The sequence below is a fragment of the Bubalus bubalis genome, chromosome 8, assembly GCF_019923935.1.
Source record: "Bubalus bubalis isolate 160015118507 breed Murrah chromosome 8, NDDB_SH_1, whole genome shotgun sequence".
NCBI lineage: Eukaryota > Metazoa > Chordata > Mammalia > Artiodactyla > Bovidae > Bubalus > Bubalus bubalis.
Window position 1 is genome coordinate 19,352,988 of NC_059164.1, and position 17,467 is coordinate 19,370,454.

The 17,467-nt window shown below is 37.9% G+C and overlaps 1 protein-coding gene across 3 annotated transcripts in view; it reads right to left on the reverse strand.

The window, feature by feature from the left end:
- THSD7A (thrombospondin type 1 domain containing 7A) overlaps window positions 1-17,467 on the reverse strand; it is a 492,988-nt gene that overhangs the window by 220,229 nt on the left and 255,292 nt on the right. For all 3 annotated transcript variants that reach the window (XM_045166358.1, XM_045166357.1, XM_045166359.1), the window contains exons 3-4: window positions 7,165-7,413; window positions 4,156-4,337 (exon numbers count right to left, since the gene is read on the reverse strand). In XM_045166358.1, coding sequence (XP_045022293.1) covers window positions 4,156-4,337; window positions 7,165-7,413 — 431 coding nt within the window. The remainder of the gene's footprint in view (window positions 1-4,155; window positions 4,338-7,164; window positions 7,414-17,467) is intronic.

Consider the following 17,467-nt stretch of genomic DNA (forward strand, 5'->3'; position numbering starts at 1 on the left):
ATATTTAGCTTCTGAATAACAGGGAAAGAGCAGCATATACATAAGAATAGTCCTTTTTCTCCCAAAACAGTGTTGACTGAAGCAGGGTAGTCTGTAGAAACTACAGTAAGAAGACTACAATTATAAATAATTTGTACTTTATAGGGATGGTGACTATTTTATTCACATTTTTGGGGGCAAAACATGTGAAAACATGAGCTCTTTATTCATCCTTCTGTCTACCCATTCACAGTACAATCATCCTGCCCTCAATTCATCTTTCCATTGATCCTCCAAACCTTTCTGCTGGTTTGTCTCATTCAATGTCATCATACAGGCTTATTATCCAGACTGTCTTTCTTAATAACCACAAATCCCACAGACCTTATGCAGATATAAGTGTGGATTATTTGGTATGTTTTGTATAAAAGCATGTTCTAAAATTTTCTATGATATAAATCACAGTAAGCTTTATGGTGCTTTATAACTAATACCTTTGGCTTCCCTCATTTGAAAACATGTTCAATCTGTATCAACTGGAAGGATGTCTTGAGATACTATAGCTAGAATCTACTTTCATCTCACTATGAACTCTTATAAGAGTCAATTCACATTATGCATCTAATGATCAGTAACACTTCCATCAGCTTTCTAGGAGTTACACTGATAACCTTCTCATGGGCAAGGCCTCTTCCTGTCATATTTTGAGGATAGATTTCATGCCAGGACAAGTTGGACATTTTTCAGACTACTGGGATTCTGAACAGCCAGCTCAGAGAAACTGTCAAAGATTTTACTACTGACTCTTCTCAGCAGAGAACCTGTCAAGTCTTTCTTCTAAATAAGTGATAATGGAAATTTTGATCACCTCAATATTCTTTTAGAACTGAGAGAGTTCCATGGATAAAATGTGGACATTCTCCAATATCAAGTAGACATATTTTTCCTATTGTCTGTAGATGCCATTACCAACTTAATAACTATCCTGATAATTCAACTCACTCATACCAAGTTTTGAATATCATACTTTATACTTTGTGAGTACTTTAATAATAAATATTTCAACTTCCTGAAAATTAAATATATTAGCTCCAAGGGAAAGAATTATGGCCTTGTGTGGTATGAGTCAGTTAATAGCAGAAAATACATCAATGAATAAAGTAATTTAAAGTGATCTGGCTTTTGCGCTATGATGGTCATTATCAATCTTCTATGTAACATGATATACGAAGATAACAAAGGAAGTTGATGTCGTATCACTTGTTTTCAGTATTTCTGTATAAAGAAATTTTACGCTGAGGCTAAAGTATTTCGAGTTAAAGTATTTTTGATAGTTTGGTTATGTGTGAGAAGACATTTATAGAACACAGAGAGAGAATCTACAAAAACGCCAGTGCAATCCTTGTTCTTCAAATTAAGTGCAATATGAATTGCTTTTAGGATAGGCTTTTCATGGTTAAACAGTCAGGATTTCTTGAGATCAGTACCTTCCTGTTAGGACTGAATAAACAAGTTATTCTGAGAAGTTTCCCTGTTTTAATAAAGTAAGCTTTCATTCTTTCGTATTTATTGAAAAAGATAAGACTGTGAACAATCTCCACAGCCCACAGTCTAATTGTTCTCCATTCACACATATCTATAGTATTCACATGTGTTACCCTTGGGATGCTGGTATATCTAACAAGTTTCCTACTGGGGAAAATTGAATACTACTAGGAAGAACTCTGGAGAAGGCAATGGCACCCCACTCCAGTACTCTTGCCTGGAAAATTCCATGGACGGAGCAGCCTGGTGGGCTGCAGTCCATGGGGCCGCTAAGAGCCGGACACGACTGAGCGACTTCACTTTCACTTTTCACTTTCATGCATTGGAGAAGGAAATGGCAACCCACTCCAGTGTTCTTGCCTGGAGAATCCCAGGGACGGGGAGCCTGGTGGGCTGCCATCTATGGGGTCACACAGAGTCGGACACGACTGAAGCAACTTAGCAGCAGCAGCAGGGAGAACTCACATAGTCTAAGTTCTGAGGAAAAAATAACTGCAACTTTTAGTAAGAATTAACTGCTTTTGCAAAGACTATAAGAGGCTTATTAATATTATTGATATTTGACATGAAAGGACACAGATTCTTAAGTTATTTATGTTATATACTTACAAGATTGAATATTAATTTTAGGTGAATTGACTACTTCTACATCTATGAATCTCTGCTTTGGTGTTTGCATTAGTCCAACAGATACATCTTAATAATACTGTTCTTTGCGTCTTATCTTTTTTTCCTGTGACTTTTATTGTTATTGCTCTGCAGTGCCTTGACAGCAGTAGTCAGGGAACTCTATGACAAAATAATTTTTAAAAGTGTCCAATTACAATTCAAAATTCTGAAGGAACCTTTGAAAGTAATAACCTACAGGATATAATTGACATTCAGAAACTAAAATCTGATCTACTTCTAGCAATGAAATTATACTACTCTGAAAGGACTGCCATAATAAATTCACCAAAGGGCATTAAAAATGTAGCCATTAAAGTGACTAAGAAAATATTAATGTACTAACATTTCATGTTTTATGCTACTTCCTTAAAATCGCAAGACATATTAGTAGTAAAAGGTATCCCTAGGCTAGATTACTAAATGAGTTAACATGCTGTGTAAAGCCAGTGGATACAAAACAATTAAATTCTGCAAGCTGCAAATGCAAAACTTTAGTCCTTATTTCCCAAGAATTACTAGCCACTCCTTTTTGGTGGGAGGCAAAAGAGCTCTCTCTTCTTTTGTTTTATGAAATGTCCTTTTCTCTTGGTTCTTTCCTTGTTTTTCTGATTCTTCTTGGTCATATTCCTTCTCTGAATATTTATTTTTTTATTCCGTTCTATTTTTTTTTTTTACCTAATACATGCTGTTCCTTCTGCTTAGAATAAACTCCCTCTTGCATGCCTGACCTGCTTAACTATATGGAGTATATGCATCATAACTCAGCTCAAATTCCACATTCTTTATGAAGGTTCCTCTATTTTCTCACTACAGCTATTCTAAAACTCAATTATAGTGGCTCAGATGGTAAAGAATCTGCCTGCAATGCAGGAGACTTGGGTTTGAACCCTGGGTGGGGAAGAGTCCCTGGAGAAGGAACTGGCAACCCACTCCAGTATTCTTGCCTGGAAAATCCCATGAGCAGAGGGGCCTGGCAGGCTACAGTCCATGGGTTTGCAAAGAGTCAGACACAAGCAAGCGACTGACACTTTCCTACTGCGTTATGACTACTGGTCTGTGTGCCCTCATGATGACCATGGGCATTTTCCTGACATGAAATTTGTATTGATATTTCTGTCCTCATCACCATAGACAATTTTTGGAACTCTTCTGGCAACTAATCAATATGTGCTGAATGGATTAGTGCTACAAGTCCTGCAGTTCCTCAGGTAGTAAAATGTTAAGAGGCTCTTAAGAGGCTCAGTCCAATGATGATCAGAATTTTAGAGTAATATTAATATTTAACAATATGTACTTTTAGTCTTGGCCATCTTGGACTCACTTATTCTTTTGTACACTTATCACATTTGGTCCCCAAACTGAGATTTAGACCAAAAAAGTTCTAAGATATGTCTACCAAATCAAAGCATTAATCAAAGGTCTTTTTGTTTTTTTTTTTTTAAGTTATGCCTTTGGGTTAAAGATCTTTTCCTGTAGTTTTATTCTCTATTTCTTTTAAATTCAAAGTGAATTTTCTCTGAATACCATAATTAATTTATTTTTTCAACATCATTATAAAATAGCAAAACAAAGTTTCTTTTTTAACATACAGGTTTTACTTATTCTTATATGAAGAAAAGAAATTTGGGCTTTGGAACACATATTTGCATCCTATATGTATCCTTATAAGACACATGTTTATTCTATTTTGATAACTGATTACTCTTTCTAAATTCTGACTCAGAATCTGAAGCCAAAATTTAAAGAGAGGCTTGTCAACAAACCAGAATGAACCAAAGATGGAACTTTATTAATTATTTTTACAACCATCATTTAGACTACCATTCACCATAGTTAATATCTGCTGTAATGTGAACAAATATACAGCTCTTCATGCCCCCAAATGACTGCATATATACCCCTGCAGGATGCTCCCATGCCTGCTCTCCATAGGTGAGTACTTGAGAAGAAAACAAGATTTACCTTCTTTGTCCTTGTGCGTGTTCAATAGCGAGAGGAGGTTCTCGTTGGCCTGCACGCAGTACACCTCTCGGGTCTGGACACCTCCTCCGCAGAGGGCCGTCTGGTTGCCTCGCCTCTTGTCCTGTTGACTGAGCAGAGGGTCCACCCGACACTCAGTCCACTCCGTGGTCCTCCAACTGTATCTAGATAAAGAAAATGCCGGCAGTGGCCATGTGTTAGTGAATAAAACTTTTCTCCAATCCTATTTGTTTTTCCCCCCCAAGAAAATTAATCTGAACAATTCCTTCCCCTTGAATCAATCTTAGACCACACCTCTGGCACAGGTTCAGTTTCAATCCCTTCTTCTACAGCCTTACCCTGCTCCGTTTAAAGAGGGGTTAAATTTAAGATGATCCAGTTTTAATTGCACCTACTAGAAGTTACTTATAAATATTTTATGCAAAGAGAGCATAATGCTGAATATATGACATTTTATGTTTAATTAAGCTGAACTCAGGCTTGCCCTTTTTTCATGTTTATAAACAAAGGAAGATTGAATCTGAGAATGGAGAACATTCTATATGATGATGAACCCAAACATTTGTTTTGTCTTTAATAAAATGTATGAAAATTCCTTCTTCATACTGGTAAAAATTGTAATTGTGTGTTAGTAACAAAAATATAACATAATTCAGAGTTTTCTCTTTATTGCTGAGAATAAGAGTGTTTTTTTTTTCCTCCTGTAACATTTGAGCATCCCTGATGAGTACTGATGAATGATGAAAAGAGCTGACATTTCTAATCAGTGGAACATAGGAAAGATGATCTATGCTTCTAAATTAAAGCTCCAACCAAGATTATGATGTGAAAAAAATGTCGAGGGATTGTCAGCCTAACACATGCTTTAAGAAGATAGCCAGGGTCTTGATGTCACTGAAGATAGACAGTGATGGCATTTCTCCACCTCAAGGAAAATGGATATTCTAAAAGCACAAAGAAAATGGCTCTTGGAGTACTTTATGTCACTTTACCAAGATGCTTCCTTAGTAATCAGATTAACAGCCAACAAAGGTACAAATGGATGTGCTAATGCTCATCTCAATTAGACAAAAAGGTTAAATGGGCTCTTGGATGTCTGATCAAGATGCTTTGCTTTGTCAGTGGTAAGGTTTCATGTCGGTAAAGGTGAACTTCATGCCCATTTTTCAATTTTTGTAAGTGGGGATTCATGGTTTAACAGAGGTACAGGTCTGGGGCATCAAGGAACAATGCTCTTGACATATATTTATAAAGGAAGTGCAGCATTCAGGTCAATTATAAAATCATTGATAATTGATGCCTTGGGAGGAGAGATGGGGAGGTGTGACAGAAAAGAAAACTAAACAAGCCATTCATTAGGGGAGTTAAAATGAAATTTTTATTTTATTTTTTTTATAGAGCAGCATCCCAACATAGGTCATCCTAAGGAGTCCTGTGGGAGAAATAAATTTTTTAGTAATGTAAAGTGATTACACATTCTTAAAAAAAATGCTACCATGCACAAAGGGTTAGAAGACAGAGATTTAGAATAGGGATTTATTTTAATTAATAGTTAATGATGTTTGAATAACTGAGAGGATAAAGACATCCTAGCTTGAGATAAAAAAAAATGGAAGAATCTTGCAGAAGACGAAACACTCTGACTAGAGAACCTGGCAATTTCCCTGAAACTGTTATGTCAAGGGGAACACACAAGTCAGTGGGGCAGGCAGAGAAGTTAGGAAGGAAACGCTTCAGAGTGTTCAGTTACTGGTTATGTTAGGGGAGAAGGGAGGATTCCATAAGTGCTGCATAACTGAAGATCTTGTATGAATCATTACTATGCTTTGTGGTTATTATTATTACTGTTAGAAATGGGAGGAGCAGCAGCAGCAGTGGTAATGGTAATTTTCCTCTTCACTGGTTCATCAAGTGCAAGCTGTTAGCCTGTTCCCTAAATGTTTCAAATATTCCAGGGAACCTTTCAATGAAGCTTGTGGGTATCTACTGATTAACTAAGATTCTGTAAGTTTTTTCGTAAATACTCTCTACATTCAGACCAACCTGAAACATATTTATCACCAAGTTAACTCACAGAAAGGTCTTCGAAATGATTTTTAAGGATAAAAACAATATAGTTACAGTGCCAAATATCTCAAAATCAGTCGTGTTTAATCTGAATTTGATGAACATTTATTGGGCACTTACTATGTGCCTGGTCCTATGACATATACAAGTGATTAAAGAAGAAACAATCTCCACACCCAAGGTTAATAAGCAATCTTGGTCCTGAGAGAGCTTAAAGTCTTATTATTTTGATGTAGTATTCTACTCTATTTAATAGGACTTGTTATACACAGTACTGAATTTTAATAGGGCTTGCTCAATAGGCAAAAGGAACCTATATTTTGAAAGATTATTTTACCTTATAGACTAGTTGACAAACTATGGCTAAATTCAACCTGTACCGTTTCTATAAATAAATTTTATGGAAACATATCCACACTCATTTCTTCACACATTGCTTACAGCTCCAACAGCGATGGCACCCCACTCCAGTACTCTTGCCTGGAAAATCCCATGGACGGAGGGCCTGGTGGGCTGTAGTCCATGGGGTTGCTAAGAGTCAGACAGGACTGAGCGACTTCACTTTCCAACAGCAGAGTTGAATCATCATGACAGAGACACATGTGGCTCATAAACACTAACATATTTACTATCTTCTCCACTACAAAAAAAGCTTGTCAATCCTCATTATAGAAAATATGCAAAGAACTACTGCTAAAAATCCAACTTTTGTGAATATTGGAAAACATAGCTTGTTACTGACACTTTTAGTAAAACTGGTATTTTTTGTTTTTATAGGATAGTGTTTGTAAAGAGATACATTTCTACTTAGAATTTGTAAAAATCAGTATTTCTCAACACACCATCCAGTTGAAATCAAACAGCTAAAGGAATATGCAGTTTGGGCAGATGGGGCAGCAGAGACCACTGTCCTTATTAACTCACGTGGCACAGGGGGCAACTCCATCTCCTTGAGACACACAGGGCTCTTCTTCCTCAAGTTCTGGACACTTCTTCTCGCTGCCAATAGGAAACTGCCTGATGAGCCGAGCTCTCATGCGGGTGCCTTTAGGGGAAGCGGGGTCATGGCATGTTTTTGAGCAGGGGCTCCACTCCGACCACTCAGACACCTGGCACTCCTTGGTCATCACGCAGGCCTGGAAGGTCATTGGCAGCTTCTCTTGCTGGCAGAAGCTGCAAAAGAGAATTAATGTTCTCATCACAGACTTGTAGGCAGGCATGAACTTATAGGCAGGCATGAACTTGTAGGCAGGCATGAATGTTCCAGAGCGAAATCAGCTTGGACATTTTTATTTCTACTTGGAAGTACAATTCCAATTTCACTGATAATGTACCAACATTTATGACGTGTAAAAGCTGTTAGACTCCAAGCTAACATTTGCATTTCCTCTTAGTTTGTAATAGTTGTTAAACCATTCACAGGAAATAGAAAATAAAAGGATGAAGCAAAATTAGCTGAAACTAAGTTTACCATATTGTTCATTTTACTCACTCCAGATTTGTTTTAACTTAGAAAATGAACTGTTAACATAAGACAATTTTCACCCTATTTAATGATTTAAATAAACATGCTTGGATAACTACTACAATATTATTTTGAATAGAAAAAAGTAATTTAATTTATGCTTACCATTATTTTTAATATCATCTGAAATTTTAGCTGTCAATTACAATTATAATGTAGGCTTATTCAAATACATCAACTTTTTCCAGTTCATACTTTAATGCAAGGTCTACATATGAGTATATTAATTAAACACATCCTAAGCATTTGAGGCTTCCCTGGTGGCTCAGACAGTAAAGTGTCTGTCTGCAACGCAGGAGACCTGGGTTCGATCCCTGGGTTGGGAAGATCCCCTGGAGAAGGAAATGGCAGCCCACTCCAATACCCTTGCCTGGAAAATCCCACGGACGGATAAGCCTGGTAGGCTGCAGTCCATGGGGTCACAAAGAGTCGGACATGACTGAGCGACTTCACGTTCACTTTCTTTAAGCATTAGAAGGGTGACAGAGGATGAGATGGTTGGATGGCATCATTGACTCAATGGACATGAGTTTGAGCAAACTCTGGGAGACAGTGAAGTACAGAGAAGCCTTGTGTTCTGCAGTTCATGGGGTCACAAAGAGTTCAGACTTGAGTGAGCAACTGAACAACAAACATTAGAAATATAAGTTTATTAGGCTATACTGCTGTAGAGATATCCTCTAAATAGATCTAGAATATTTAGTCACCAGTAAAGTATTTATGTTAAAATTCCTATCTAATGTTTCCTCCTTGAATTAGAAGGATGTTGAATTCTTTTTTTTTTAATTTATTTTTTACTGAAGGATAATTGTTTTACAGAATTTTGTTGTTTTCTGTCAAACCTCAACATGAATCAGTCACAGGTATACATATATCTCCTCCCTTTTGAACCTCCCTCCCATCTCCCTCTCCATCCCACCCCTCTAGGTTGATACAGAGCCCCTGTTTGAGTTTTCTGAGCCATACAACAAATTCTTGTTGGCTATTTTACATATGGTAAGGTAAGTTTCCATGTTACTCTTTCTATACATCTCACTCTCTCTTCCCCCCTCCCCATGTCCATGAGTCCATTCTCTATGTCTGTTTCTCCACTGCTGCCCCGTAAATAAATTCTTCAGAACCATTTTTATAGATTCCATATATATGCATTAGAATATGATGTTTCTCTTTCTCTTTCTGACTCACTTCACTCTGTATAATATGTTCTAGGTTCATCCACCTTATCAGAACTGACTCAAATGTGTTCCTTTTTATGGCTGAGTAATATTCCATTGTGTATATGTACCACAACCTCTTTATCTATTCATCTGTTGATGGACATCTAGGTTGCTTCCATGTTCTGGCTATTGTAAATAGTGCTGCAATGAACAATGGGATACATGCGTCTTTTTCAACCCTGGTTTCCTCAGGGTATGCGCCTAGGAGTGGGATTGCTGGGTCATATGGTGGTTTTATTTCTAGTTTTTTCAAGGAATCTCCATACCGTCTTCCATAGTGGCTGTATCAATTTACATTCCCACCAACAGTGTAAGAGTGTTCCCTTTTCTCCATACCCTCTCCAGCATTTATTGTTTGTAGACTATTTGATGAGGCCCATTCTGACCAGTGTGAGGTGATAGCTCATTGTAGTTTTGATTTGCATTTCTCTAATAATGAGCAGTGTTGAGCATCTTTTCATGTATTTGTTAGCCATCTGTATGTCTTCTCTGGGGAAATGTCTATTTAGGTCTTTTTCCCACTTTTTGAGTGGGTTGTTTATTTTCCTGGTATTGAGTTGTATGAGCTGCTTATATATTTTGGAAATTAATCCTTTGTTAGTTGTTTCATTTGCTATTATTTTCTCCCATTCTGAGGGTGGTCTTATTACCTTGCTTATAGTTTCCTTTGGTGTGCAAAAGCTTTTAAGTTTAATCAGGTCCCACCTGTTTTCTTTTCTTTTTATTTCTATTACTCTAGGAGATGGGTCCAGAGAAGGCAATGGCACCCCACTCCAGTACTCTTGCCTGGAAAATCCCATGGACGGAGGAGCCTGGTAGGCTGCAGTCCATGAGGTCGCTAAGAGTCGGGCACGACTGAGCAACTTCACTTTCACTTTTCACTTTCATGCATTGGAGAAGGAAATGGCAACCCACTCCAGTATTCTTGCCTGGAGAATCCCTGGGACTGGGGAGCCTGGTGGGCTGCCGTCTATGGGGCCGCACAGAGTCAGACACGACTGAAGCAACTTAGCAGCAGCAGCAGTAGCAGAAGATGGGTCATAGAGGATCTAGCTTTGATTTATGTCATCAAGTTTTCTGCCTATGTTTTCCTCTAAGAGTTTTATAGTTTCTGGTCTTACATTTAGGTCTTTAATCCATTTTGAGTTTATCTTTGTGTATGGTGTTAGGAAGTGTTCTAATTTCATTCTTTTACATGTAGCTGTCCAGATTTCCCAGCACCATTTATTGAAGAGGCTGTCTTTGCCCCATTGTATATTCTTGACTCCTTTGTCAAAAATAAGGTACTCATAGGTGCATGGGTTTATTTCTGGGCTTTCTATCTTGTTCTATTGGTCTATATTTCTGTTTTTGTGCCAGTACCATACTGTCATGATGACTGTAGCTTTGTAATATAATCTGAAGTCAGGAAGGTTGATTCCTCCAGCTCCATTCTTCTTTCTTAAGATTGCTTTGGCTATTTGAGGTCTTTTGTGTTTCCATATGAATTGTGAAATTTTTTGTTTTAGTTCTGTAAAAAATGCCATTGGTAATTTGATAGGGATCACAATGAATCTGTAGATTGCGTTTGGTGATATAGTCATTTTCATAATATTGATTCTTCCTACCCAGGAACATGGAATATCTCTCCATCTGTTTATGTTACCTTTGATTTCTTTCATCAGTGTCTCATAATTTTATGTACAGTTCTTTTGTCTCAGTAAGTAAGTTTATTCCTAGATATTTAATTCTTTTTATTGCAATGATGAATGGGATTGATTCCTTAATTTCTCTCTCTGATTTTTCTATGTTAGTATATAGAAATGCAAGTGATTTCTGTGTATTGATTTTATATCCTGCAACTTTGCTAAATTCACTGATTAGCTCTAGTAATTTTCTGATACTATCTTTAGGGTTTTCTATGTACAGTATCATTTCATCTGCGAACAGTGAGAGCGTTACTTCTTTCCTGATCTGGATTCTTTTTATTTCTTTTTCTTCTCTGATTGCTGTAGCTAGGACTTCCAGAACTATGTTGAAAAAGAGTGGTGAAAGTGGACACCCTTGTCTTGTTCCTGATCTTAGGGGTAATGCTTTCAGTTTTTCACTATTGAGAATAATGTTTGCTGTTCAGTTCAGTTCAGTCACTCAGTCATGTCCGACTCTTTGTGACCCCATGAATCGCAGCATGCCAGGCCTCCCTGTCCAGTACCAACTCCCGGAGTTCACTCAGACTCACATGCATTGAGTCAGTGATGCCATCCAGCCATCTCATCCTCTGTCATCCCCTTCTCCTCCTGCCCCCAATCCCTCCCAGCATCAGAGTCTTTTCCAATGAGTCAACTCTTCGCATGAGGTGGCCAAAGTATTGGAGTTTCAGCTTTAGCATCATTCCTTCCAAAGAAATCCCAGGGCTGATCTCCTTCAGAATGGACTGGTTGGATCTCCTTGCAGTCCAAGGGACTCTCAAGAGTCTTCTCCAACACCACAGTTCAAAAGCATCAATTCTTCAGCACTCAGCTTTCTTCACAGTCCAACTTTCACATCCATACATGACCACTGGAGGCTTATCATATATGGCCTTTACTATGTTGAGGTAGGTTCCTTCTATGCCCATTTTTTGAAGAGTTGTGATCATAAATGGGTGCTGAATTTTGTCAAAGGCTTTTTCTGCATCTATTGATATTATAAAATGGATTTTATCTTTCAATTTGTTGATATGGTGTATCACATTGATTTGCATATATTGAAGAATCCTTGCATTCCTGGAATAAACTAGCTTTTTGATGTGTTGATGAATTCTGTTTGCTAAAATTTTGTTGAGGGTTTTTACATCTATGTTCATCAGTGACATTGGCCTGTAGTTTTCTTTTTGTGTGTTGTTTTTGTCTGGTTTTGGTATCAGGGTGATGGTGGCCTTGCAGAATGAGTTTGGAAGTGTTCCTTCCTCTGCAATTTTTTGAAAGAGTTTTTAGAAGGATAGGCATTAGCTCATCTCTAAATGTTTGACAGAATTCTCCTGTGAAGCCATCTGGTCCTGGGCTTTTCTTTTTTGGGAGATATTTTTTTATCACAGCTTCCATTTCAGTGCCTGTAATTAGGTTATTCATTTTTTCTATTTCTTCCTTGTTCATTCTTGGAAGATTGAACTTTTCTAAGAATCTGTCCATTTCTTCCAGGTATGCTTGTAGATAGCATTTTATTGCCATATAGTTGTTCATAATAGTCTCTTATAATCCTTTGTTTTTCTGCATTGTCTGTTGTAACCTCTCCTTTTTCATTTCTAATTTTGTTGATTTTATTCTTTTCTCCTTTTTTCCTGATGAGTCTGGCTAAAGATTAGTCAATTTTGTTTATCTTGTCAAAGAACCAGCTTTTAGTTTTATTAATCTTTAGTATTGTTTCTTTCATTTCTTTTTCATTTATTTCTGCTCAGATCTTTATGATTTTTTTCCTTCTACTAATTTTGGGACTTTTTTTTGTTTTTCTTTTTCCAGTTGTTTTAGGTGTAAAGTTAGGCTGTCTATTTGATGTTTTTCTTGTTTCTTGAGGTAGGATTCTATTGCTATAAATAAACTTCCCTCTTAGAACTGCTTTTGCTGCATTCCATAGGCTTTGAGTTGTCAAGTTTTCATTATCATTTGTTTCTAGAAATTTTTTTATTTCTCTTTTTCTTTGTAACCTGTTGGTTTTTTAGAAATGTGTTGTTTAATCTCCATGTGTTTGTGTTTCTTACAGTTTTTTTTTTCTTGTAATTGATATCTAATCTCATAGCATTGTGGTCAGAGAAGATGCAAGATATGATTTCTATTTTCTTAAATTTACTGAGGTTTGATTTGTGACCCAAGATGTGGTCTATATGGAGAATGTTCCACGTGCTCTTGAGAAGATGTATTCCTCTGCATTTGGATGGGATGTCCTGAAGATATCAATAACATCCATCTCATCTAATGTATGGAGAAGGCAATAGCACCCCACTCCAGTACTCTTGCCTGGAAAATCCCACGGATGGAGGAGCCTGGTAGGCTGCAGTCCATGGGGTCGCTAGGAGTCGGACACAACTGAGTGACTTCACTTTCACTTTTCACTTTCATGCATTGGAGAAGGAAATGGCAACCCACTCCAGTATTCTTGCCTGGAGAATCCCTGGGATGGGGGAGCCTGGTGGGCTGCCGTCTATGGGGTCGCACAGAGTTGGACACCACTGAAGCGACTTAGCAGCAGCAGCATCTAATGTATCATTTAAGACTTGTGTTTCCTTACTAGTTTTCTGTTTTGATGATCTATCCATTGGTGTGAGTGGGGTGTTACAGTCTCCTACTATTATTGTGTTCCTGTCAGTTTCTCATTTTATGTCTGTTAGTGTTAGTCTTATGTACTGAGGTGCTCCTATGTTGAGTGCATATTATTTACAGTTGTTATGTCTTCCTCTTGGATTGATCCCTTGGTCATTATGTAGTGTCTTTCCTTATCTCTTGTAATCTTCCTTATTTTAAGGTCTATTTTGTTTGATATGAGGATTGCTACTCCAGCTTAATTTTGCTTCCCATTTGCATGGAATATATTTTTCCATCCTCTCACTTTCAGTCTATATGTGTCTTGAAGTCTAAAGTGGGTTTCTTGTAGATAGCATATACATGGGTCATGTTTTTGTATCCATTCAGCCAGTCTGTGTCTTTTGGTTGAAGCATTTAATCCATTTACATTTAAAGTAACTATTGATATATATGTTCCCATTGCCATTTTCTTAATTGTTTGGGGTTGATTTTGTAGATCCTTTTTCTTCTCTTGTATTTCTTGACTATGTAAGTCCATTTAACATTTGTCGTAAAACTTGTTAGGTGGTACTGAGCTGTCTTAACTTCTGCCTGTCTGAGAAGCTTTTGATTTCTCCATCAGTTTTGAATGAGATCCTTGCTGGGTACAGTAATCTTGGTTGTAGATTTTTCCCTTTCAGTACTTTAAATGTTTAAATGTATCCTGCCATTCCCTTCTGGTCTGCAGAGTTTCTGCTGAAAGATCAGCTGTTAAGCATAGGGGGTTTCCCTTGTATATTACTTGTTGCTTCTCCCTTGCTGCTTTTAATATTCTTTCTTTGTGTTTAGTCTTTTTTAGTTTGATTAGTATGTGTCTTGGCGTGTTTCTCCTTGGATTTTTCCTGTATGGGACTCTCTGTGCCTCTTGGACTTGATTGACTATTTCCTTTTCTATGTTGGGGAAATTTTCAACTATAATCTCTTCAAAAATTTTTTCATATCTTTTCTTTTTCTCTACTTCTTCTGGGACCCCTATTATTCGAATGTTGGTGCATTTGATATTGTCCCAGAGGACAATCCTCATTTCTTTTCATTCTTTTTATTTTATTCTGCTCTTCAGAAGTTATTTCCACCATTTTATCTTCCAGGTCACTGATTCGTTCTTCTGCTTCAAATATTCTGCCATTGATTCCTTCTAGAGTATTTTTAATTTCAGTAATTGTGTTATTTGTCTCCATGTTTATTCTTTAATTCTTCCACGTCTTTGTTAATTGATTCTTGCATTTTCCCCATTCTGTTTTCAAGGTTTTTGACCATCTTTACTATCATTATTCTGAATTCTTTTTCAGGTAGTTTTCCTATTTCCTCTTCATTTATTTGGACCACTGTGTTTCTAATTTGTTCCTTCATTTGTGTAGTATTTCTCTGCTTTTTCATTATTTCTTTTTAAACTTACTGTGTTTGAGGTCTGCTTTTCCCAGACTCCAAGGTTGAATTCTTTCTTCCTTTTGATTTCTGCCCGCTAAGGTTGGTCCAGTGGTTTGTGTAAGTTTCTTATAGGGTGAAATTTGTGTTGAGTTTTTGTTTGTTTGCTTTTCCTCTGATGGGAAACACTGAGTGAGGTGGTAATCCTGTCTGCTGATGATTGGGTTTGTATTTTGTTTGAGGCATCCTGCACAGGGTGCTATTGATGGTTAGGTGACGCTGGGTCTTCTTTACAGTGGTTTCCTTTGTGTGAGTTCTCACCATTTGGTACCCGCTAGGGTTATTTCTCCGGAAAAGGCAATGGCACCCACTCCAGTACTCTTGCCTGGAAGATCCCATGGACGGAGTAGCCTGGTGGGCTGCAGTCCATGGGGTCGCGAAGAGTTGGACACGACTGAGCGACTTCACTCTCACTTTTCACTTTCATGCATTGGAGAAGGAAATGGCAACCCACTCCAGTGTTCTTGCCTGAAAAATCCCAGGGACGGCAGAGCCTGGTGGGCTGCCGTCTATGGGGTCGCACAGAGTCGGTCATGACTGACGCGACTTAGCAGCAGCAGCAGGGTTAGTTCTCTGGTAGTCTAAGGTCTTGGAGTCAGTGTCCCCACTCCGAAGGCTCAGGGCTTGATCTCTATCAGAAGTGTGAAATCAGTGTTTGTTCTTCTCTTGTGCTTGCACTCTGGGTCCACACCAAGGCAATGTATGAGCTGTTGATCACACCCTTTTATTATTTTAGCAAACTGCAACCTATGAGAAGTGTGAAGTCATTGCCTCCTCTTCCTCTGTGCTTGCACAGTGGGTCCACGCCAAGGCAATGTATGAGCTGTTGATCATGCACTCTTTGTCTATGCTTGCACTCTAGGTCCACACCAAGGCAATGCGTGAGCTGTTGATGATGCATTTTTATTATTTTAGCAAACTGCAACCAGACACTAATCCGAGGAATTTCAGTGAGAGAACTGCCTTGAGAGATGTGCCTAGTATAAATTAAGTCCTCAGTTTCCCAAGGATTGATGAAGGCTCTCCATCCTGCAGTTGGAATCAATGTGAGAGTTGGACCATAAAGAAGGCTGAGCACTGAAGAATTGACACTTTCAAACTGTGGTGTCAGAGAAGACTCTCCCCAACCCTCCTTCCAGAAGGGATGTTGAATTCTTAATCCTAATGTCTACATACAAAGATGAAGATGATGTTAGAGAATGTCATCGACCTTGGGTTTATGCACTTTGAAGGATTTTTCTGGAATTATACTGCCTTGTGCTAATTCTTAGTTGAACTCATGCACATTATCAATAACTAGTAGTTCATGTTTACAAGATAGAGGAGGCCTGTTGCCACAATAGAGCATCTGTTCCAATAAGAGAGTTCAGTGATAACTCTGTCTCATCATTCAGGTGCTATATTTAACTATGATAATCAACCATACAGAGAGGCAGGTCCATTTTAATATAACAACTCACATTCAATCTTCTTAATTCTACTGGCATGTGTATGAAAATTGCATTCCTAGGAAACAATTAGAGCTTAAAACGTCAAAGTCAATTTGTCTGAGATGGGAGTTCTGGGCAGAAGAATCATCTGAGAGTGGCAGTAAAATGGTCCTATGAGTCAGCTCTGTTGCTCCTTATAACAACAGGGAGGACCAGAATCCCATTTTTACTCACATGTCATGTATTGCCTATTAATGATGCATTAGGTAACAACACTAACCTAAGAGCAAAACTTTCTCTGTGATGAACAACACAAGGTATTTCATGAAAATTAGGCAAAATAATGACCAAATGATGATCTCTACAACTCATTTCATACAAAACCCTCCATGTTTAATTTCCTCTTAGATACATTTATAACACTTCATCAGATTGTTATCATACACATATATGCATATATGAGGCTTCCCAGGTGGTGCTCATGGTAAAGAATCTGCAAGCCAATGCAGGAGATGCAAGAGATGTGGGTTTGATCCCTGGGTTGGGAAGATCCCCTGGAGGAGGAAATGGCAATCTGCTCCAGTATTCTTGCCTGGAAAATTTCATGGACAGAAGAGCCTGGCAGGTGACAGTCCATAGGGTTGCAAAGAATTGGACATGAATGAACAACTGAACACACACATACACACATGTAATACTTACAAAGTTTATATTCTATGTATAGGCAGAGAATTAACAGTCCCTTTTAATCTTTTGTGGAGAATTTGACCATTAGTTAAATGCCTCCTTCTACAGCTACCTGGTAACCTGATGAAAGTTGAAATATCAGCTATGTTACTAGATAATATTATTTATAATAGAATGATCAATTTGATAAATTTAATTTGCTGTGGAGAAACTAAAACTACCTGGTAGGAAGCTACAGCTTTGTGCTTCCCTAAACTCTTGGACTAGAATTTATTTTTCTGGAGACTTTATAGGTTATTACAAATAGATCACTTCCAGAGATACCAATGCCTGTAGGGTTGATACTTTTAATGCAAGGCTGCTCTTTGACCTGCTGGATGTAGAATTATCCTTCTTCCCTGAAATGTGTTGCATGAATTTCTAGAAGAATTCCCATCAGATGAGGAATGACTATGGTTACAATGATGACAAGCTCTATATCTTTCTAAGCAGACTAATACCAGATGGCAATCTTGTGAGTCTTGTGTATCGGAAAGTCTTGACAGTGTAAGATTAAAACTTAATTCATATTACCTCATGCATGAAAAATGCTGGACTGGATCACTCACAAGATGGAATCGAGATTGCTGGGAGAAATACCAATAACCT